This window comes from Carassius auratus, chromosome 20 (genome assembly GCF_003368295.1).
Source record: "Carassius auratus strain Wakin chromosome 20, ASM336829v1, whole genome shotgun sequence".
Taxonomy (NCBI): Eukaryota; Metazoa; Chordata; class Actinopteri; order Cypriniformes; family Cyprinidae; genus Carassius; species Carassius auratus.
In genome coordinates this window covers 14130081-14153599 of record NC_039262.1, presented here as the reverse complement: position 1 = coordinate 14153599, position 23519 = coordinate 14130081, and the positions used below count along the sequence as shown (strand labels likewise).

Sequence of the window (23519 nt, the reverse complement as noted above, 5' to 3'; positions counted from 1 at the left end):
TCTTAACAAGTTTAATTTACTAGAGGACAAACGATTACCTGTAAAAAAGCAAACAGTACAAATCCTGAATGGAATCATCCAAGGTTTAGATGTTTGAATCAAAGTTCATCTTATGTGTAATGCCACCTATGAATATAAATTATGCTAACTAAATGTTCATGAATTTAAGGTGTGCATTTGAGTAATGTACCTAGACAATAGACACTGCATTTAATTTTACAAAAATGAAAAGGAGGCTGTATGGTACAAACACAGTCAATTGTACCAGTGTGTTATATTGTTGATGCAAAGTGTTATTTTTTGGTCAAAACATCCATCAAGCCTGTGATTACCTAATCTGATTTGGCCACAAGACTACATTGTTTCCAGTAATGTTGGAAGCCAAGTGTTGATGAATTAGCATGAACCACTTGGTGTTCAGGAGTCTGTCCCACACTAAAACATTTCAGCTGAATCACAACACCGTATCAGCAGCAGTGCAAGCTAGAGACTGCAGGACACTATATACCTTGCCAGGAACAAGCGCACCTGTCAGCACCAAAGCAACAAACACACTCTGCAGAGAGAGACATTATTGCAAAGTGGTGAAACCCAGTGTGTTGGAGAGAGAGAGAGAGGGGGACATCGGGCATGCTAGCCGAACATTTCCACTGATCGCACCTCTGAGTCAGCAGAGACACTCACACACATCAGCACCAGATCTCTATGAAATAAAGTCATGAGAGAGAAGGAAAAGAACAAAGAAAAGCAGGAAAAGAGGACAAAAGTAAAAATGCAAGACTGGACTATAGACTGTAAAAAAATATTGACGTAGTGTCAGTGACGTCACCCATAGACTCCTCAATAGCGGTTTTGAAGCGCAAAGTGTGCAGAGCGGGCCGTCGCCATCTTGGCAGCGCGCGACTCTCCCGGATAATCGAAAATGGGCAAAAAGGCGAGAGCTGATTGCTGAAGCCATGCCCACCTAGCGCGACGGCATTGTCAGCAGCAGCAATCCACCTGTCACTCAAGTGGCCACGCCCTTAATTATGCAGAACTTTAAGTCTTAATATAATTTAAACGGATGAGTTTAAAAAAAATTCACCCCCCTCACAGTTGTCATGAAGGGCAAAATTAGCAATATAGACCAAAATCCTTTTTTGAACCAGGCTGTAAACATGTTTTTTTCTGCTGTAAAGTTGGGCATTTTAACATGGGGAGTCTATGGGACTGACTCCCTTTTGCAGCCAGCCTCAAGCGGCCAGTCGATGAATTCCTTATTGGCTTCACGAGAGAGAGCGCAAGGTTGTCACTCGGAAAGGACAAGAAACTGAATGAAACAAAATAGTATAAACAAATGCAAGAAACAAGTGAAAGAATAAAAGAGAAACACAACAAGTGAGACCAAATGGAAGGGACTGAATATGAATGAGAAAAAGAAAGAAAATGAAAAAAGCAGCAATAGAACAAATGAGTGAAAGGTGGGCAAATAAGCAAAGGGAAAAGTAAACAAATAAACAAACAAATGAGAGCAAAACGAGACGGAAATAAAAGAACAACCAAAATAAAGATTGCAAATAAACACAAGAAATTGAAAGATATAGTTAAAGAACAAAGAACAAAAAAACAGCAATGTGTACCAAAAATGAGACTGAAAGAGTGAATGAATGAACTAAAGCACAACCGAATTAAAGGAATAGTTCACCCAAAATGAACATTGTGTCACCATTTACTCACCTTCATGTCTTTCCAAACCTGTACCAGTTTCTTTCTTGTGTTGAACTTAATGATATTTTAAAGAATGCTAGTAATCAAACAGTTGACCTCCCCATTGACTTTTACTGTATTTCTTACTATGAAAGTCAATGGGGACAAAAAACTGTTTGGTTCTTCAAAATTCTTCTTTTGTGTTCAACAAAAGAAAGAAACCTAAACAGGTTTGGAATGAAATGAGGGTGAGTAAATTTGAACTATTCCTTTAAAGAGGGAGAACGAACAAAAGAGCAATACAAAAATAAATAGTAAAACAAAAAGGAATGAATGGACAAACAATTAAAAAGGAAAGGAAAACATGAAAAAGAATGAGATAATGAAAACAGAATGAAATCAGCAATGAACTAACAAACAAATGCAAAGGAACAAATGAATAAAAGGGAGTGAAAGAGCAAACACGCAAAATGGAGTGCAAGAGCGAAAGAGATGAAGGAGATTAATACAATGCATTGCTGATGACCTGTTTATTTTATAAGCTTTGCCAAATACAGTATTCAACTTTATGAACCGTTTAAAAGTGTGACCTGTTCTTAAATTGCATTTCTGCTCATCCGATCCTGATTATAAATCACATGCTGCATGACAGAAAACACCACATGCACAAGCACTCATTTTTCCAAGATAAACTTCCATTGCTCTTTAATGAAGTGAAGTCTGATCACATGACTGCTGTAACAGAGAGAGAGAGAGGGGAGGGGGGGAGGGTGTGGCTGGAGCGCTAGTGTGTCTGTTTGAATGTGATCAGTGGCCCTGGAAAGCCCTTGCGGGGACCAATATTAGACACATAACATATTGCAGACTCGCCATATCCTTCCTCATGTGCATGCAGCAACAAACAGAGCAGAATAAAAAAAATATACACAATAAACAGAAGCACCATCAAAACACCAATAATAGCAGCAGCAGCAGCAACAGAGAACATCAGTTATGTAACACACTGAAGAGGGCAGGTCTATGTGATTGTGTCTGTAATGCTGCCCTCCAGCTGAAGAAACAGGTTGAGCTGGGGATGGGCACTACCCTACCAAAAAGAAAAATGTTCCTGCCAAAATAAATGGCAACACTGACTAATTCAATATCCATTCAGAATCAAATCAAAGCGATTAGCTAGAATATGCCTCTTGAGATTTAAGGTTCAACTACAGGCTAAAATCAAAGAGGTGGTTGATTATTTATAAATCTATCACTAGTTACTGCAAAGGAAAACTGTACTATAATTAAAACAATGAGATACATTTGAGAGACTTTTGAAAGGAACAATGTTTGTGTAACAACTAATTCAAAATCATTAAAGGGGTCATATGATGCAATTTCCATTTTTCCTTTCTCTTTGGAGTGTTACAAGCTGATTGTGCAGAGAAAAGATCCCTGAAGTTGCAAAGACTAAAGTCTCAACACCAAAGAGATATTCTTTATCAAAGTTAAGACTCTGCCATGCCCCCTAATATGGCTCATTCAAACACATGTCTACATCACTATGGGGAAATATTTGCGCAAGGCTGCCCAAATGTTAACGAAAAGAAAGAAGGCATGGTTTCAGTAACGCAGTTTGTGTTGAAGCAGCATGTCAGGGAGATGCTGTGTGTATCTCGGTGAAAGCAAAAGCACTTTCTTTGGCCTTCCAAAAGTAGATGCGTTTAGTAATCTTTAAGATTACTTACAACAGAACAGCAATTTTATGGACATTTTATGGACGACCGTTTGTGAATCTAGGAGAGGAGGTCATTCTGACTTTGCAATGACAATCTTGCGCTTCTGAATCAACTACTGTAATTGCGTTTTATTTTTAATTCAAGCTGCTGACTGTTCAAATGCTGAGTTTTGTGCGTTGTGTTTCTGTGTGTGTGTGTGTGTGTGTGTGTGTGTGTGTGTGTGTGTGTGTGTGAGTGAGTGAGTGAGTGAGTGAGTGAGAGAGAGAGAGAGTGAGAGAGTGAGAGAGAGAGAGTGAGAGAGAGTGAGAGAGAGGGAGAGAGAGAGACTTGTGTTCTGCAAACACATACGAGCTTCATCACTGTGTTTGTCATGCCACTCTGTTCCCCTTTCAGGCTTTAACTGATGGTAAAACTAAGGACATTATTAACGGTCTTTACATTTTGAAAGATGAAGCTTGTGATTATGGAAAGGGGCATTACATTTCCTCTGAGTGCGTGTGGTGATCGGCAAATCTCAATCCACTGGGTCAGTTGACCAATCAGAGCAGACTGCGATTGTCGGAAGGAGGGACTTTGTAGAAAACTACGTGATTGAGAGAGGCGGGCATAAAGGACCTACAATAATGTACAGTATTTGAAAAATAATGTGCTTTTGAACATTAAAGGATGTCAAAATATTCTGTTACACCATATAAACAAAATAATGATCTTTGAAAAATCGTCATTTGATCCATTTAATGAAAGTAACCAACATCTATTTCTTTATCAATTAGAGACCTTTTGCTGTGCAGAGAACTTACAAGCATTCTTAATAATTAAAACAGCTCATCCTGACAGCTAGTTATTAAATGCGTGTGTGTGTGTGTGTGTGTCATATGCACATAGCAGTCAATCAATGCAGCCCCACAGAAAGAGCGCATCATAATTAAAACCATAAACACTCTTAAACATCCAAGTTATGCTTTAAACAACCAAAATGAAACTTTGACCAAAAAATGTACATGCAACTCAATTATATAGTTATAACTTACTGAAAATGAACAGTTAACTCTTGGTAAATATTTTTAACAGTTGTTTTGAATGCTTTAATTTCAAATCACTTTATATTTGAAACGTTTACATTTTTTAAACCAATTTGCAGACACTGTATATCATTTTTTACACTGTTGTTCAAAAATTTAGGGTCAGTATGTTTTCCCCCCTTTGTTTGAAAGACAATTTTTTTTATTTAGCAAGGTTGCAATAAATAGATCAAAAGTGACAGTAATCACAGTAATAAAAATATTTATATTATTTCAAATAAATGCTGTTTTTTTTTTTATTTCTAATCTTTGGTTTCCACAAAAACATTAAGCACAACTGGATGATGAGAATTCAGGAATAATTTGATTTAAAAATATATTAAAATAAACAACAATTGTAATAATATTTAAAAATTTTACTGAATTTTGCTCAAATAAATGCAACATTGGTGAGCATTAGAGACTTATTTCTAAAAAGCCACAAACTGTTAAATGGTAGTATATTCACTTATTTTTGCATTTTGTTTATAGGGGAGATGCTAAACATCAGATTAATTGAAGAATGTATTCAACAAATCGAGTGATACCTTGTTGCAGTATCTTAAAAAAATATAGTTGCCTTCTATAAGAATGACTGGTGTGGAGCATTTAAATACATTTGGAAACACGAGCATGTCCTGGCAGGCACATTTAAAACCCAAATCCTCACCTGAACACTCAAGACTCATCAATTTGGGCAGAGCGAGGTGTGGTTTGGTTGCAATGTAAACACCTACAAACACACACACACACACACACACGTTTGTTTTTGTGAAAAGTGGGGACATCCCATAGGTGTAAGGGTTTTTATACTGTACAAACTGTATATTCTATGGCCTTCACCAACCCTACACCGGAAACTTTGTGCATTTTTAATTTCTCAAAAAAACCTAATTCTGTATGATTTATAAGCGTTTTGAAAAATGGGGACAAGCGTTATGTCCTCATAAGTCACCCTCTCCTTGTAATACCTGTGTCATACCCATGTCATTATAGAGTTGTGTCCTGATAGGTCACAAAAAACAAGAGCACACACACACACACACACACACACACACACACGCACACAGACTACTACCCATGTTATAACTTTATCGGCACATACTGAGAGAAGCTCAGGCTTCAACCTTCGAAGGATACAGAAAAAAAACTCTTGGTCCATTTTGAACTGGTGTTTTCCATCATATTTGAATGCGTGGTGGTCAATTTGCATTTTGAATGCAGAGTCACATGCAGTGATGCAACGTCACACTCCCCACACTGTTTTCCTGTAACCAAGGAGCTGACATACCAAGAAGAGTGGTCGTAGTTGGATCAGCCATGAATGACACACAAAGATCCTCATTTATCCCCATATGACCCTGTCAGGGAGATGTGCTGCTGAAGCTTCAATACATTTATGGTCACAAACGCATTCATCTGGTTCCAGCAGCCAAGTTATGAGCATGTCAACAAACACTGTACTGCCTGATTAAATGCAGAACCGTATACAACTTAACAATCAGTCTCTTTCACATAAGCACCCGGGGTCAACTTTGTTTTTCCTTTTCAGTACATTGGCCTAAAAATTCACTTCATAATCTGACAGATTTCCAAATTAAACTGGAAGTGCGAAAGGAAAGAATAAGGGTGTAACTTTATCCATTGGGAATTGACTAGATGAATGGATCATTAAAAGCAGTCTATATATGTGATGCATGGTGGTTAGTGGGAAGAGCCTGGTGACAGACGCATTTGATGAAAGATTAGTCATTATTTATTTTAAATAATATGCACCAATAAATCCATAACCAAAGTTGGCACTTTAAGAGTCAATTTTGATCTGAAGAGCATTGTATTTCTCCAGTTAGCAGTGCTTTAACATTATCTCTAGTCTACATACACTACAATTCAAGAGTTTAGAGTCGGTCCCATTTTATATGTTTTTGAAAGAAGTCTGTTATACTCACCAAAGCTGCATTTATCTGACCAAAAATACAGTAAACACATTAACGTTGTGATTTATTATTACAAATAAAAATAGCATTGGTCGTGGGCTCAATTCCCAGGGAACACACATACTGATAAAAAAAAGAAAACAATTATAGCCTGAACTGTCAGTTGCTTAGGATAAAAGAGCCTCATAAATGCATAAATGTAATTTATTTCTGTTATGGCTGATTTTTGAGCAGACATTACTATAGACTTCAGAGTCACATGATCATTCAGAGATCATTCTTATATGCTGATGCTCAAACTTTTTTTTATTATCAATCGCTTTATAGTGACATATTTTGATAAAAATCTTTTATATTATTATAATATGTCACTTAATAAATGTAATATGTTCTTGTAAAAAAAAAAGGATAACTTGTTAATAATAGTAATAATATTAATAATAACACCCTTAACTTTGAATGGTAGTGTAAGTGTTAAAACCTCAGATATGGTGTCTTCATGATTAACACATTATTTTGAGTCTTGCTGTCATAGCTCAAGGTTGGAAATAGCTATGCAAAAAACAATACTAACCTGTTTCAGTGCCAATAAACTCATGACAATACTGCTCCCTTTTCTGCATTTGTATTGCATAAAATACCTTAAAGTTCCTGGTTTTATAACAACTCTCAATATTTGAATAATTCTCATTAATGACCAACTTAAGTTTACACTAAGTATTTGCATGTTCCCTCTTGTCTGCGATTTCTTATATCACAGCCGAACTACAAATAAAAATGGTGCAAACACACACCTTGCACACACACCTCCTAATCAAACAGTCTCCTCTCTGCAACACAGTTAAAATCATGTTTGAATACCCATTCCTTCCTCTTTCCTGATGGTACCTTTGGCACGATGTCGTTGAAGACGGACAGCCGGCCGGCTAGTCAGACCAGATCCATCTTGCTCCTCTTCATTGGCCTGTGTAATCAGCCTCTTCATCCTCAGCAAGCGAGGGCCAGTCTCCCGCGGACATACTCCCCCCGCATCAGTCGCCAGCAGCCCACCGTCCCCGGAGATGACTGTGGGAACGAGGCTCTTGAGGAATTCCATGTTTGCACTATGACACTTTCACTCCAGGCGCCTGTCCGGGCGCACAGTGACGGCCCTGCCACCCACCATCACCTCTGAGGAATCAGGCCGTCTGTGACTGGACAGACGACCGCAGAATGACTCCTCCACCCAAGGAAAACCAAAGCTTGTCAAACTTGGACTTCACGACAGGTTCCTCTTTGTCGTGTCAGTTAAAACTAGAAGTGTCTATATAAATCACAAGCACCCAGACAAGCTGTCGATGGTAGATCCAAGATAAGGTACAAGTGATCACCTGTATATCCAGTCGCTGAGTTCTTCCACCTGCCTGTACTCCACATGCCACAGGCCAGCTGTGAGCAATTCGCAAAGCCTAACCTAAAGTTCACTTGAGCTTTCACACAGCCAGAGAACAACCTTACTACCTGTCTGTTCATGCAGGATGGACTGAAAACTTTGATGTGATGATTTGACAACAGTAGGCGGAGCCTTTCAGCTTTCAGTGTGTTATCTGGGGGGAGCAAGGACGTGCCCAACAGGAGATAATGTACGCCTGGAAATGCATCCAATCAAAGCACAGCTGCTACAAACCACACCCAGACGTTTCTCCTTTCTTAAGGAAGGGAGGCGGGGGGGGGGGGGACTCATCTGTGATGGCTAGGGAGTGCATAACAAAAAGTGAGAAGGCGTGTCATCTTCAGCATGCTGCTGTGCTCTGATAAGTTTTATCAGGTTTAAAACTAGAGCTGCTCTTCACATTCCCCTCTTACACACACACACAATTCTCCACTCTTATGCACACATACATAGTTCTATCTATAACTTCCCTTACGCATTTCCCTTAAAAAAGGATAGAATAATACCTCAAAAGGCATGCAGACAAACAGCTGAAATGTCTCACGCCCACACACACTGATGGTTTCACTTCCAGTTTACAGCAGGGCAGTGGGTAAACTAGTGTATGTGGCATGTTTGTTTTGCTAAACTGCAGACTGACACGTTTGTCAAACTTTACTCTGGTAAAAACACAGACACACTTCACGTAAAGAATGTTTGGACAAATAAAAAGCATATGAGAATATTAATGTAGTGATACAAGAGAACTATTTGCGTTTTCTAGATGGCTGGGCAAAATAGAAGGTGTCCTGGGGTAAATCAATGGAAAGTTTGTGTTGGGAAGCATTTTGCATATGGCAGGCCTTTCTGCTGACTCACTGTACCATATTCAAATAAGCAGGCTGCTTTCGCTGACAATGGATATCGTAATACTGACACTAACTTGCTGTCTGAGCCTCCATTCAATACAACAAAATGACTCTTCAGAAGAGCATGGAGTTATGGATGACTCCTAATATAAACACATTTTCTCATTTCAAAGCATCGTGTGTCAACATTGGAAAAAAAAGATAATAATAAAATTATATATATATATATATATATATATATAAACACACACACATACATACACATACATATACATATATACACATATGATAATATATATATATATATATGTATGCGTGTATGTATGGGTGTATGTATGTGTGTGTGTGTGTGTAATATATACACACACACACATATATATAAATACACACACACACACACACACATATATAAATACACACGCACACATTAATTTTAGCAACCACCCACACTTTTGAATGAGAGCGTATATATGTATTCTGTCATTAAAAACTGTAAAAGTTTGTTTTAAAAGCTATTCTGAAGAGTCAGAAGGAAAAGTTGGCCCTATTTAAGAGCCTCTCAAAATACAAAAACTTCCACAGTATAGAATATAACCTTATTCGTTCACAAGACTCATATCTCAGAGTGACAGAACAGAAAAGTGTTTGCAAATGATTCACAGGAAATGCTCACACCCTTAAGCTCCGTGTGAACATGTCAGGCAACCCATGTGATGTTTCAGTTCCTTAATGTGTGAGCAGAAAAAAAACATATGTGCATAGATTGTTATTAAATAATCTCTTAATGTCTTTTTATGTTAGTGTCACCACAGTGTTACCCATTTCTGGCATAAAGACTCTTTGATATCTAGCTCCCAACAAATTAATAGTGTTACATAAGCTTTAAGTAGCATGAGAACGAGAAGAATAAGTTCATAGTCAGACTGAGCCAACTCTCTCTCTCTCTCTCTCTGTGTGTGTGTGTGTGTGTGTGTGTGTGTGTGTGTCCATCGCTCAAATTTCTTTACAAGTCTGCCCTCTATGGGTGGCCAAAATCAATGCCAGCAAACCCCAAGACCAGGTAAAACAAATGTATGAGCATATCATTTTGTGATAAAGAGAACCAAATTTTTGTTTGAGCACCACAGACAAGACGACAGGACGTGAACTGAACATGTGATAACATATCCGCTCCTAAATGTGAAAGAATCACAGATTTCTCTGGAAAGTTACTAACTCACTTATTACTTCATAACACACCTCTGCCCGCAGACACTCACAAAACTTATATCGGATGACAGTAAAACGCTTTCAACCTTGATGATGAAACAATACAAAGCAGAACCTTTGACCGTGACATTGAACCACACTCAAGGTCCTGTTTGCAAGAGAAACCATGTCAAAGGTCTGTGTGTGCATTAAAAAGTTAATTAAAAACAAGATCAGACAGAGTGGCCCACATTTACCGTGATGATACAGTAATGAAGACCCAGTCTTAAATGGCACATGAGGAATCTAAGAACTGATGGGACCATTTTGACAGAGGCAGAGAAGACAACAGGGAACAGAAAGTCACACAAGTCACAACTGATGAATGTGGGTCACCTATCAATAGATGATCTGAAGCCACCATGTGATGGGGACCTTAATCTGATATCAAGAAAACAGAATTTCAGTACACTGAAGTGCATTAAAAAATGGCAACAAAGCTGAAAACAGAAGGTAAGGCTTGACCATAAAGGTTCAGTTATATTTACTGCTGCTCGGGACACATTTGACAAAATATGATGAATGATACAGAAATAATGTGACAAAAACATCCAAAGTTAGCTAGTCAACAGAGCTGGCTAGTAACTGATCTGGATTACTCAGATTTCAAACACTTTAAAATACTCGTAATCAGACTACAGATAATTATTATGGATTACATGATTACATATTTACACAACAGCAATGAATTAAGAATTTATTGATTCTCCCCAATTCGTAATTTTACTCTGTGGCGAGTGGGGCGGGGCCGAGAGGCGTGGGAACGAGGAGTGAGGCCAGGTGTAGTGATTGAAGATGAGCTGCACCTGCGCCCCACCGCCAGTATCGAGTCCCACGTAGGAGATGGAAGGATATAAAACTGGAGCGACGACCGTGAAGGACGAGAGAGGACCAGGCCTGGTACATTATTTTATGTTTTGGCTTTTATTTGTGCGCGTCAGTCGCCGTGAGGGGCTGACACGCCGTTTTGTATTTACTTTGAATATTAAAATTATGTTATTGATTGTGCGCCAGTTCCCGCCTCCTTCTTCCCGATGAGTATGGAGTTTTTATCGTTACATACTCTTTTACATTTTCCTTTCTAAAATAGCCTACCACTTACAAACATTCAAAGATTTCCAGTTTTGTAGACATTCACACGCATTTGAACACTGGATTTACAAAAATCCTTTCAGGTTTAAGAAGTGTTTCAACAAAGCATAAACTACTGATGAACACCGTTTTATTTGAATTATCACTCGGCACTCGACTTTCTTCTGTGGAACACAAATTGAGTTTTTTAGAAAAATTATCCATCTCTTTGAGATTGGACCATAAAAGTTAACACTTCAAAAACCACGCAAATCAAACATGCAGTAATTCATACGACCCTAGTAGATGGATCAAATGTCTTCTGAAGTGAAACAACAGGTGTGTGTGAAAAGAACACCAATATTTGAAACTTTTTAAGCCATAAACTATCAAGCATGATGTAAGCCTGTTGTGAAACTTGAATGAGAAGTGACAGACCTTTGCGCTTCCTCATCACTTCTCATGCACAAGTTTCACAAAGCGCTTCACAACATACTGATATCAAGTGTGCCACACACATCCTGAAAAGTAAAGCCAAAACATTTTGATTGCATACTGGTGGAATCGGTGATAAATACCAAACTCTCCATGTAACTGAATGGGAAGTGAGCCAAACTTATGTGCACTACAACACAAACTCGGGCTCAAAAGTTACATCATTGCGCATTATGACAATGGACATTCTTGGAAAATTTTGGCTTCACTTTTCTACAGTGAAACCAAGTGGAGATAATGTGCTGGAAGATATTTATATTTTTCATCGCGCATACACCTACAGCAGGGATGGGCAACTTTGATAGTGACAAACGCCAGTATTTTTTCTCTTTTCATACCAAGAGGCCAGATTACTAATCCATGTTTACACATTTGTTTTCAAAGATTTTATTAACTATAAAACTTGTGCAGTTATGCTAACTCAGAAGGAATACTTTGTTGTTAGAGGACGGAAATAATACCCCAACAAACCAATGTAAACACCTCAATTGCATTGTCTGTTAATTTGCGACAAACAAATGCAAAGTGGTCCTTTTTTTATTAGTGGCCTACAGAACATTTTTATTTTGGTCCCAATTTATATTAAGCGTCCCTAATACCAGTGCTCTAACTAGTAACTAGATGTGTAAATAGTATGTAACCACAGTGTTAGTACACATTGGTATATAGTATCTACAGCTCTTATGCTTGTGTAACTACACATATGTAACAACACACTGAATGGTATCTGCAAGTGCAAATGTGTAATAGGACATTGGTAACAACACTTTTTGACAATGCAAGTACAAATGTATAACAGGACTAACAGCAGTTTTTGGTAAAGAAAGTGTTAAACTGTGTTAGATTTATCATGTAATTACTTTGATGTTACACAGCAGCAGCCAAATTGTGTTAGGTATCCAGAATGTTACACTTAATATTAAGTGGACAGTTCCTGAGAAGTTACCATCTAAGTACACTGGAATTACAGTGCTGCACCAACTCGAGATCCAACTCCTCCCACTTCACACATCCCTTAATCTACCAATCTCCACCCCCTGGATCCAATTTCCACCCCTAAACCTACCCATCTCCACCCCCTGGATCAAATGGTTCCAATTACTCTTAAACATGATGTACAAAATGTAGTTATATATGTCCTGCTACACATTTGTACTTACACAAACCATTCGGAGCATTGTTACATGTGCGTAGTTACAAAAATATTACAGAGGTAGATACTATGTATCAATGTGTACTTACACTGTGGTTACATACTACGTACACACGTAGTTACTTTGTAAGTACCCAGGTATTAGGGACAATATAAAGTGGGACCAAAACATTTAAATTAAATTAAATAAATCATTATTCCAAATGGTATCATAAAATAACCTGGTATCTCCAGGATTTTTAAAATCAAATTTAAAATCAAATATAAATACCTTTAAAGGCCTTTTTAAAAGGCCTGCAATTCACATTTAAGCCTTAAACCATTTTTAAGATAAGGGATTAGTCAAAAGTATCAATTATTATATTAGTTTAAACAATTATCATCAATTAATTATTTTAAATAACAAATACATCTTAGTGTCTTAATTGTTTAGATTTTTATAATGCATTAGCTTTTGGTTGATCCACTGGTTCACATTTAAATGCAGCTCACTTATCCTTAGTGCGTTTTATAGTTCTTATTAGTAGAATTTGTATCATCATCTTATCAGTATTTTTGTTAGGTTATTTTCCCTAATTTTATTTTTACAGAAACACTGAATGACCAAAAAAGCACCACCACCAGTCCAGTTAAAATTTTAAGTTAAAATTATGAATATGCATACAAACATGGTTATCAAGTTTATTTGTAATTACTAAAGTTCTCTTATTAAAAAATACTTTATTATAATACTTGACTGACTGGTGTTAAGAGTGTACTTTCAGATATTTTTAAAAATTACCATTTTGCCATTTTACAAACATATACACACACACATATATATATATATATATATATATATATATATATATATATATATATATATATATATATATATATATATATATATATATATATATATATATATATCTCAGTCTGGCGAGTAAACTAAAAAAATTGCTAGACAATGACGATTCAACTGCCAAGGTGTCCATAGAGTGTTGTAAGAACATAGTTCAGTGCAAACATATCTGTCATGCATTTGACAAAAAGCTTTTGCTGACTATTATTTTACCTTTGAAATTTGAGGCAAGTGCAACTCTGGCGTCCCTGTTGTTTTGTGAGCAGTGGTGTGATGGCGATTTAAATAAAATACAGATTACCAAACATTCCAAACATATGGGTATTATCCCCTTGAACTTGGTAAAAAGATAATCTGTTTATACAGATAATATGAGTATTAACATCATAAACTGCAAGCAATCTTTACGTGACTTGCTTTTCAAATGTTTCCAAATTGATCATCCGAGTCTAATATGACCCAGCGGGCCATGGTGGGCCGCCAGTTGCCCAACCCTGCCTACGGTTTCATTTCAGAAGACATTGATTCATCTGCTAATTACTGTGATGTTTGTTTTGCATAGTTTTTAAAGCATCACCCAGAGATGGATTATTTTTCTAAAAATCACCTTTCATGATTCACAGAATAAAGTCATATAGATCTGGGATGGCAAGAGGGTGGGCAAATGAAGAGAGAATTTAAATTTTTAAGTGGAGAATCATCCCTTTAAATAAGACAACGGTGTCCAAAGTGAAGTCCACTGGTGGCTCATGTCAGCATCTCTATCCACCCATGTGCATGTACCAGGCCCTAAGGGCAGCTGCAATCCAGCCGAGCATGATGGCAAGGGGCAACAATAGAGAGCGAGGTAGGCCCCAAGATTCAAATCAGTTCAGGAATGTCAGAAGGGAAGCAGTGGTAACAATGCTCAATGCTGCTATGGTACAGCAATAAAAAGACCCGCATGGGCAAAACAGGAAGACCAGCTTGCATAGTAAACTGAAGACGAAACTGCTCCTGAATCAGCACTTTAACATCACACATTGTTGACACTAAGCATCTCTCTAGACACCGAATGGTTCAGGATCAGTTTTCAAGCAGCATGATGATGTTAATGATGCAGTGATCTACGATCTACACCAGCGAGGCACCACATACCACAAGTCCTGCTATTGTATGAACACACATCTCTGCTCACCATCTCTTTTCTTAGGAAATAGTCTTTTGTGTGAAATGGTGTCGTTGCAGATTGTTCCTGATTCATATGTTTCCTGTCTTGCACAGGATGCTGTTTTCAGCGGCCACAAAATATGTTATCTAACGAACTTTTCTGTTTGTGTTTTATTTACACCCCCTCTGTTTCTTCTTGTTCACCTGCTACTCTGTTCATGGTCTGGTTTTGGGGTTGATTGACATGGTTTGTTTTACCAAGGGGGCCTAAGCCGTCAACAGGCGAGAATGTGAGAAACGCATAAGAGGTCAAGGATCGAACTTGTTAGAACGGTACATCCCCTTAACCCGAAAGTGATTTACAGCAGATTAGCTGAATTACTCAAGCTAGGAAAAGCATATTACACACATGCATCAAAATACAAGAAAAAAACTTCTTTAAATTACATGCTGGAAAACTGTCAATCATTAGTCTAACATGGCTTTCACACATTCAACAGATGACCAACCAACTAACAGGAAACTGTTACTCGCTGTTATTACACAAAGCTTGTTCCTCACAGGGTCTTTATTCAATGCTAAACAAACTCACCTCTTTCACCTCACTGGCTGACTCAGGGCTAATCTATTGGAGAAACATCCCACACAGTTTCGACAGTGATAAGAACAACTCTCTCTTGTTTCTGTGGATCTGTCAAGTGGTATCCAGCTAAAATTATGCTAAAGTGATTTTAATTTTACTGATCTGGAATGCAAAGACTCAATATGCAAATGTAACTGAAAATAAGCCATAGGTTGATTCCCCTAAAGAGAGTAAACATTTAGCATATGTAGCATATACATAACATTTATGTTACTAATTAATAGAAATAGTAAAATTAGTAGATTATTTTAAAATCAGCTCGAGTATCAAAACAAATGAACAATGACTCAACCAAAGACGTGAGTTTGGGTTAGGACTATTTGCCAAACCAATGGAACCTGCTGGAAATCAAACTATTTTTGCTTTTTTTTTTTTTTTTGGGGGGGGGGGTCTAACCCAGCAATATCATATTTACATTTTAAAGGGGTCATATGACATGATTTTCATTTTTCATTTCACTTTGGAGTGTTACAAACTAAAGTTACAGTTGCAAAGACTAAAGTCTCAAATCTAAAGAGATATTCTTTATCCAAGTTAAGACTCCTTAAGACTCCACACCCCCTAAAATGGCTCATTCAAACACGCCCCCACATGTCTACATCACTAAATGGAAATATTTGCGTAATGCCGCATCTTTATAATAGTTAATAAATATTGGTTCCGCATATTGGTTATTCTGCACATAAACATGCACATATAATATAATATAATAATATAAAATTTTGGTCAATCACTAGCTGTAGACCAGTTTGAACTGAATGCAGTGTTTTCAGACTTTAGCCATGTATAGGTTTACAAGCAACTGAAAAAAAGCACAAAAGTCAGGGCCCCCAAAAGACCTCAGAGGGTTAAACAACTGTTTAGATTTTTGCATTATCTATGGCATGTTATCAAACCATATACAAGAGTACAGAGACAAGTGAGCTGGTTCTGGATTCTTCCTATTTACTGTCATAAAGCAAAACAGTCTGTTCGTGAACACCTCGAAGTCATAGTTTTTATTCAAATATTCAAGTCAGCCTAAGCAGTTGCATTAACTGCCGTTCATTCCAACTTTTAATCAAACAAATTTTTGCACGAAATAATCATGTTGATATGAACAGGCCTTTAGACTGGTTACTCTACATTTTGTCATTCATAAACTATGTTTGCCCAACTGCAATTACAGTCTCCTGGCACTAAGGTCTCAAAGGTTAAATAGTGAAGAGGAATCTCATTAACTCCAGTCCATGGGTCATCGCTACCTGGGGTCAAACCTGCGGACCTCTATGTCGAGGAAACCTAAATCTCAACCTCCAGGCTATGACCATCAGTGTTTGAGTCTGTGAGGTGGTGACTCACATCTGACTAATGATGACCACAGAACCACTGCACTGTGGCTACTGTCTTTTGATTATTCCGACTTCCCAAAGGAATTTTCTTCCTGTTCTTAACACAACAGCCAGACCATCTGCACAGACTCTGACGACTGTGTTTTTGATGAAGCAATATGTGGTAACCGTCATCCTGCAATTTTGATTTTACTCAACATGAATCTGCTCAAGCCACTGTCCGCAAAAACTCCCAGCATGTAACCATCCACATATCCCATTTCAAACTCTGCTGTTGAATAATGTACTTTGGCAGGAATTGTGAGATATCTATATGGATTCAGGTCTAGTATTATTTATACTTTTAGAATTAAAGGTACAGTTCACCCGAAATTTTAAACTGTCATCATTTAATTCACAATCATGTCACTCCAAACACATAAGAGTTTGGTTCATATGCTCCACAAAAAGCATATGATGCACACACAAGCTTACATAATTACTATATGTGTATGTATGGATGCTGAACACTGTTTAGATGTAATAAAAAAAAAATCAAATAAAATTTTAAATGGAGAATTTAAATTTGTTAATCATATAATGTGATTGATCTCTCCAAAAGACTTGGCTCAATACAAATGGATTTGTTTTACACTACCTTGATAAACTTTTTGGATCATTTAAGTGTTGGGTACCTGAAACAGAAACTTCTCTGGCTTCATTAAAAATATCTTAATTTGTGTATTGAAGATTAACCAAAAGTCTTATGTGTTTGGAATGACATGAGACAAATTTAATTATGACAATTCTTATTTTTGCCTGAACTGTCATTTCCATGTAAAAGGCAAGGTAAATAGCAGGCCAAGTCCTCAATAGACAAAAGCAGAAGAAGAGGTGTGGAAGACATACCAGAGGGCCATAGAGCTTGGGGGGCTTGGGTGGTTATGTCAAACTGAGCAACAGGCCAGCGGGGTCGGGTCACGTCAATCTGAGGAAGCAAAAAGGAACAAAGTCACATGGGTTCATTCGGCAGCAAATAAGCAGGAAAATCATTCAACCAGCATCAAGGAATCAGAAAATCGAAAACATAAAATGTATGCTTGATGGTGTAAACCAGGTCTGGTGGAATCCGAGCCAGGATTGCAGGACTCTTCTCAGGTGGTAATCTACAGATTACCTCCCGCCATCCCTCCCTCTATACAGTCATTCATCCATTCATCCAAACGGTGGTTACATAAAATCAGTTGCCCACTGTCCCCTACAAACAAGCACAGAAAGGTCCGCCAGAGCTAGAACAAAAATCACACAGGCTGCCAAAGATTTATTTATAGGAGTGTTAAGTGTTAGGCAGACTACCTGTGACTCATTAGCTAGAACTAGTACTCAGGGCTCCTGTGGCGCTTAGGGACACTGCGACTCAATCACAGCGGTGAATAAATACATGTATTTACACTGTACATCTAAAGAGCCAAACACAGACCACACAGCAAACCCAAGAGGAATAACTTGTGCTTTTCACTCTGTTTGTCTTTTAAAGCGCATTAATGAAACTAGCCCGTGGAGGGTCGCCGTGATTTTGCCAAGTAAGACATGTTCTTGGATCAACATCTTTTGTTGATTTTGGATCAACATTACGGTCCAAAAATATAAGCTAAACCCAATCCCTACGCTTAAACCTAAAATCAGTGTGAAAAGATAGCTGATTAACAAGTATAAAGAAGCACCTAACCCTGATTGTAAGCCTAAAACATATTTCTTGAAAAGTTATCCCTTTGTTCTGATTGGTTAATTGGAATGTTGATCCATGAACCTGTTGTACTCGGTCACCCACGTGGAGAACTTCCACAAAGAGACACTCGAACACATACATCTATGCAGTAATAGGGCAGTTGAGTAGTGTTTAACTAGACAAATAGTAAAACACTATTCGAACTTCAAGCTAATGAGATGTTTTCCCTTACATCCCTCATAATGGGTGATTCAGTGGACTTCTGGCATTGAGGTGATGAGGAGTGACGGTGGTTAAGTCACACTTTAATTTAAGGTTCAATTCTTGCCATTAACAAACAATCAACTATGACTTTTGCCTTAATTTGCTGCTTATTAATAGTTAGTAAGGTAGTTGTTAAGTTTAGGTATTGGATAGGATTAGGGATATAGAATATGGTCATGCTGAATGTGTGCTTTATAAGGACTAATAACTAGCCAATATGATAATAACAGGCATGCTAATAAGCAACTAGTTAATAAAGAGAATTGGTCCCTATACTAAAATGTTACCCTCGGTTATTACAGAATCATGCATCAAAATAGGACCAGGATTTCATTTAACTAGGGCTGTGTATTGATTCAGATGTCCCGATTCGATTTCGATTCGCAAGCTCTCGATTCGATTCTCTATTTTTTTTTAATTACCTTCAGTGAATATAGTTTTCATACAATTGATATTTCCAAAAAACTTTAACGTAAACATCAGTTTACAAATGGAAAATTATTAAAATGAAATCACAGGCCTGTTTTTTACAATTATTTTTTTGTATAGGGTCCTTTTTAAACAATAATAGGGCCCTATAAAATGATGTTCTTATTTTTTCTGGTAATCAGAAGAAGGCATGAAACATTTGTTTCATTAGTCCTAATCAAATAAAATTAAACCAGTAAAAAGGTTTGCAAACAAAGTGCACCACAACAGAGGTATACTGTTACAATTAAAAAAGAAAACAAATGTGATTATTCCTTAAAATATAAAGATAGTAACACATTCTGATGTTTCTTAGCGTACTTTGATGGGTCGCTGTGAGGAACTTGCAGCTGCTGTGTATGTGATATAACGATAGTTTTCTCAAATTAAACAGTAAAATGCGCCAGCCACCATTCATTTATTGATTGCGGAAATCACTGTGCCTGCCTTGCGTGCTATCAAATGCTTTTGCAGATTTATAGTATTCCTATAGCATTACACCTGAGCATTGCAAATCACGCATAGGCTTTGTTCTTATTTTTCATCAGCACTATCTCCATGATAAGCACTGAATGAATGACAGGCTTTTCGTTGTAACATCGTGCAAGGTAAAATAAGGGTGACATCTAGTGGAGAAGAGTAATGATAAGATTCAAGTTAATCATATTTAGTTTTAAATGTGTGCTGAAATAAATACCGGAAAAGATCGGCTTTCGAGAATCGATATAGAATTGGCGTCATTTTAAAAAACGAAAAAAGGCTGGAAAGAAAGTACAAAGCACTACAAGAAGCCCTGTTTTAAATTGTGTAAATAGCACAAATAAACAAAATATACAAATTGAACAATGTTTTAGAGCTGAAACAACTAATCGATTTAATCGATTAAAATCGATTATTAAAATAGTTGTCAACTAATTTAGGCATCGATTAGTTGCTAAATTGCTAAATCTGCGGTGACAAAAGTGTGGCAGTAATGAGCCACCGCAGGTTTTATTCAGCCAGTACAGCAGAAGAAGTTGCGAATACCCAATAGCTGGTCTCGTTTTATGTCACGTGCTTCCCAAACTGCGTCTGCTGCATTCAGCGAGATGGTGAAGACAGATGGCAGTTAAGTAAGCTGGAGAAAGAAAAAGAAATAAGCGGAAGATAAAACTAATCGTACTAAGTCATCCAAAGTGTGGGAGTACTTTACTTTGAGCCTTCAAAAAAGAAGAGTAACCTGTAAACTCTGCGTTACTGAACTGTTTAACTGTTTAAGACCCATTTTTTTGCAGATTCTCCAGTACAATATTTTTTGCAAATGTTTAGTTATTAAAGCTAATAACATTGCTTTTTAACAGTTAACATTTAAAGATTTACAAACATGTTCTGTGATCAGTTTGTCGTTTACCAGTTCATAATTCAGTCTTGCAGCCTAATTATGACTGAATGAGAGAGGTAAATGTGTAAATGTATTTGAAATGCACTTTTTTTTCTAAGTATGCTCACTGCTCTTTTTCACATAGCAGGTTTTTTGTGTGTGTCAATTTCTGGACAATCTTCTGATGAGTTTTACTTTAAAATGTGAATTCCATTCAGGTTTCATGCCACTGGCACTTTGTTCGAAGGATTGTTTACAATTTCACAGCATAAGCTATAAAGCTGTTTCCCAGGTACAAGTTGTGTGTTTACAGGAAAAAAAATAATAAAATGCAATGTTCTGCAAATTTATTCTGTTTTATTCTCATTCTTCGTGAAAATATTTTCTGAAAGATTCCTTAATAAGCTTTGTTCAGGATGTTAAACTACTTCAGGAGCCCCAAGGACTGCCATGGTGAAAACATTATTTGAAATCTCCTTGTGAAATTTGCTAAAGTTTGGGTCAGTGTTTTGATTGCAGAAGAGTTTGACAAAGGATTACTAACGCATAATAAAACAAAACTCCAGGTATATTTTTGATGAGGATCATATGACCATGCAAAATGGTTAAAATCTCTAAAAAGTCTATGTTGAATGATAAAGACCCTTTGTTAATAATTTAACTGGAAAAAAAAATGGGCAAAACTAAAATATATTAAGTACATAAAGATTAATCGATCAATCGTAAAAAATAATCGACAGATTAATCGATTATCAAAATAATCGTTATTTGCAGCCCTACAATGTTTAAGTTTTTTTCAAGTTTGCAGGTTTCCAGGTAAAGAAACTGAGCAATCAAATGTAAATAGCATTGCAAAGTCTATTCTGTATAAATTAAAAATTACAAAGCAATACAGTAAAGGGCAGGGAGTGTTTTCTCACATTTAATTTCTTGGAATAACATTAAGGACACTGACAGCAGCTAGTAAATTAGGCACGGTCACTTTATCCAATAAGATACACATTGCATTTGTTTTGCAACCATTTACTTTCACTTAAGACATAACAGACCATTTTTTTTTGTATTGTATTGACAATTTTGTATGCATTTTTTGTTTCACGAGCAAGAAGAGACAAAACTCAATTCATTATTTAAGGGCTTTAGACGTGGCGGATCGCTGCATGCACACTGTAGGCACAGAACAGTACGTGGGTGCTGAATTAAGCTTTTCATGTCTTTTTGTGCTTGTATGTTTAATTAGGGTGTAGGAAGGAAGGAAGTGAATAAGAGCTCGTTTTGGTGTTTGCGCGGCTCTCCGTGTGCTTACTGAACTCAGCGAGCGAACTCTCATTTGAGTTTTTCCATGCCTTTGTTTGAATGCTTTAAACTGTTTTGAATGTTTAAATTGGCAAGGCTTAAAACACGTGCAATTGATAAGCTTTCATGACTAAGATCATGCCATCTTTTTAATCTGGCCTCATGCAGTCGGCTGAAATCACCACCCCACTCCGCTCTCTCCAAGCGCGCTTTACTATAAAATGTAAAACAATAGATATTTCAGCACAATTAATGTTTTTGCGCTTAATATTTTCTGTAATGAGAATCGCTGTTGATGATTTTCATTATCGATAATTATTGTTGTTGCAGCCCTAGTGGCTGCATATATGGCAGGCTGACACTGAAAGACTGCAAGTACATAATTTTTTCACGCCGCTTTACTGAAGATATGCTCCTTGCCTATTTTTGAAGGTAAGAGTGTGCACTCAAATATGCTCTAAAACTCCTCTCGCAATGCTTTGCTGTCATACACCGATCAGTTTGCGAAGTGCTGCTTGTCAGTTTGCAAAGTGCTGCTTGTATGTGCTAGGGAACGTATATCCACAATTCGTCATCGCTATATCATTATTATCGTGATGTGACACTTTTTTTATCATGTAAAAATTTATACCGGTATTATTGTGGATGGTATGATATGGCACACCGCTACTGACAGTACCCATAGACAAGAAAAACTCACAACTAATATTGGCCCATAAATTATAAAACAGTACTAATAAATTGCAAATCACTACAAAAAATGGCTTTACTTTGTAACCAAGCTTAATCAGAATTAGTGTTGTCAAACAGGTGAACTAGACACTTCGGAACAAAGTGAACCTAAAAAAAATGAAAATGTGACTGTAGCAGGTTTATTTAAGTACCGGTGGTACCGAGGACCCGGTCAACTCGGTTCTTGACGCATACAGCTCTATTTCCGCGAAGCAGAAAATACGGACGGAATCTCAAAATCCAGTCATGAAAATAAAACGTATATTTTAATATGGACAGTCACGGAATTTGTTAAAGTTAGCATAAACTAATCAAATCAAATCTCCATATGGAGCAGTATCTGTACATTTTAAGCTGCAGAAGTTGGTTGAAATATGAATCCTGCATGTTCTGCGCTTCTCTGTGCGAATGAATGAATGTTTTGTTTACTACATAGACTGAAGCGTGTGACGCTTGCAGTAATTTCAGCATGTGCCGTCTTAATAAGGACATAAATCCATAAACAACATCACCAAAACTGTTCTGAGTCACTTCACAAGCATTTTACCATTTAGTTTGAGTAAAACCAGTGTCAATTTAAAGGTATTCATGGCAGCCCGTCAAAATAAGTTTATTTTAACATAAAGGCAATGTGCTAGAAATATTACTATTATTTAGTAGAATGTGTGTGATACTGCTACTACTGTTGAAAAAATTGATAAAACTTTTTAGAGAAATAAATCACACAAGATTTCTTCTATTTTTTAATTTTAATAGCAAATCCCCTTTATTTACCAAAAAATAAAATGTGTTTAAATTTAATTAAAAGACAAATTAAATTTGGGTGAAACTTGTTTACTGTTTTTCATAATTACATTGTAGAAAAACTTTAAACACAATTGTAAATAAATATAAAGAATGGCATTGGTTTTATCTTTAGTGATAAAAAGTGTTTTTTTTTTGCATATTTTTGTGTTTTGCTTTAGTACTGAAATTGGTACAGAGAACTGTGGATTTACACTGGTATCGGTACCGAATACTGAAATTTTGGTACCGTGACAACACTAATCAGAATTATTGATATCCCTTTTTTATAGTA

At 36.9% G+C, this 23519-nt stretch overlaps 1 protein-coding gene across 1 annotated transcript in view; it reads right to left on the bottom strand.

Annotated features, from left to right (window-relative positions):
- The window catches only part of LOC113121015 (protein furry homolog-like), a 72862-nt gene extending 64918 nt beyond the window's left edge, over nt 1-7944 (bottom strand). The window contains 2 exon segments of the mRNA XM_026291216.1: nt 5136-5198; nt 7291-7944. Of these exon segments, the coding sequence (XP_026147001.1) occupies nt 5136-5198; nt 7291-7498 (271 nt within the window). The 5' untranslated portion in view covers nt 7499-7944.
- Nucleotides 7945-23519: the final 15575 nt, after the last annotated feature.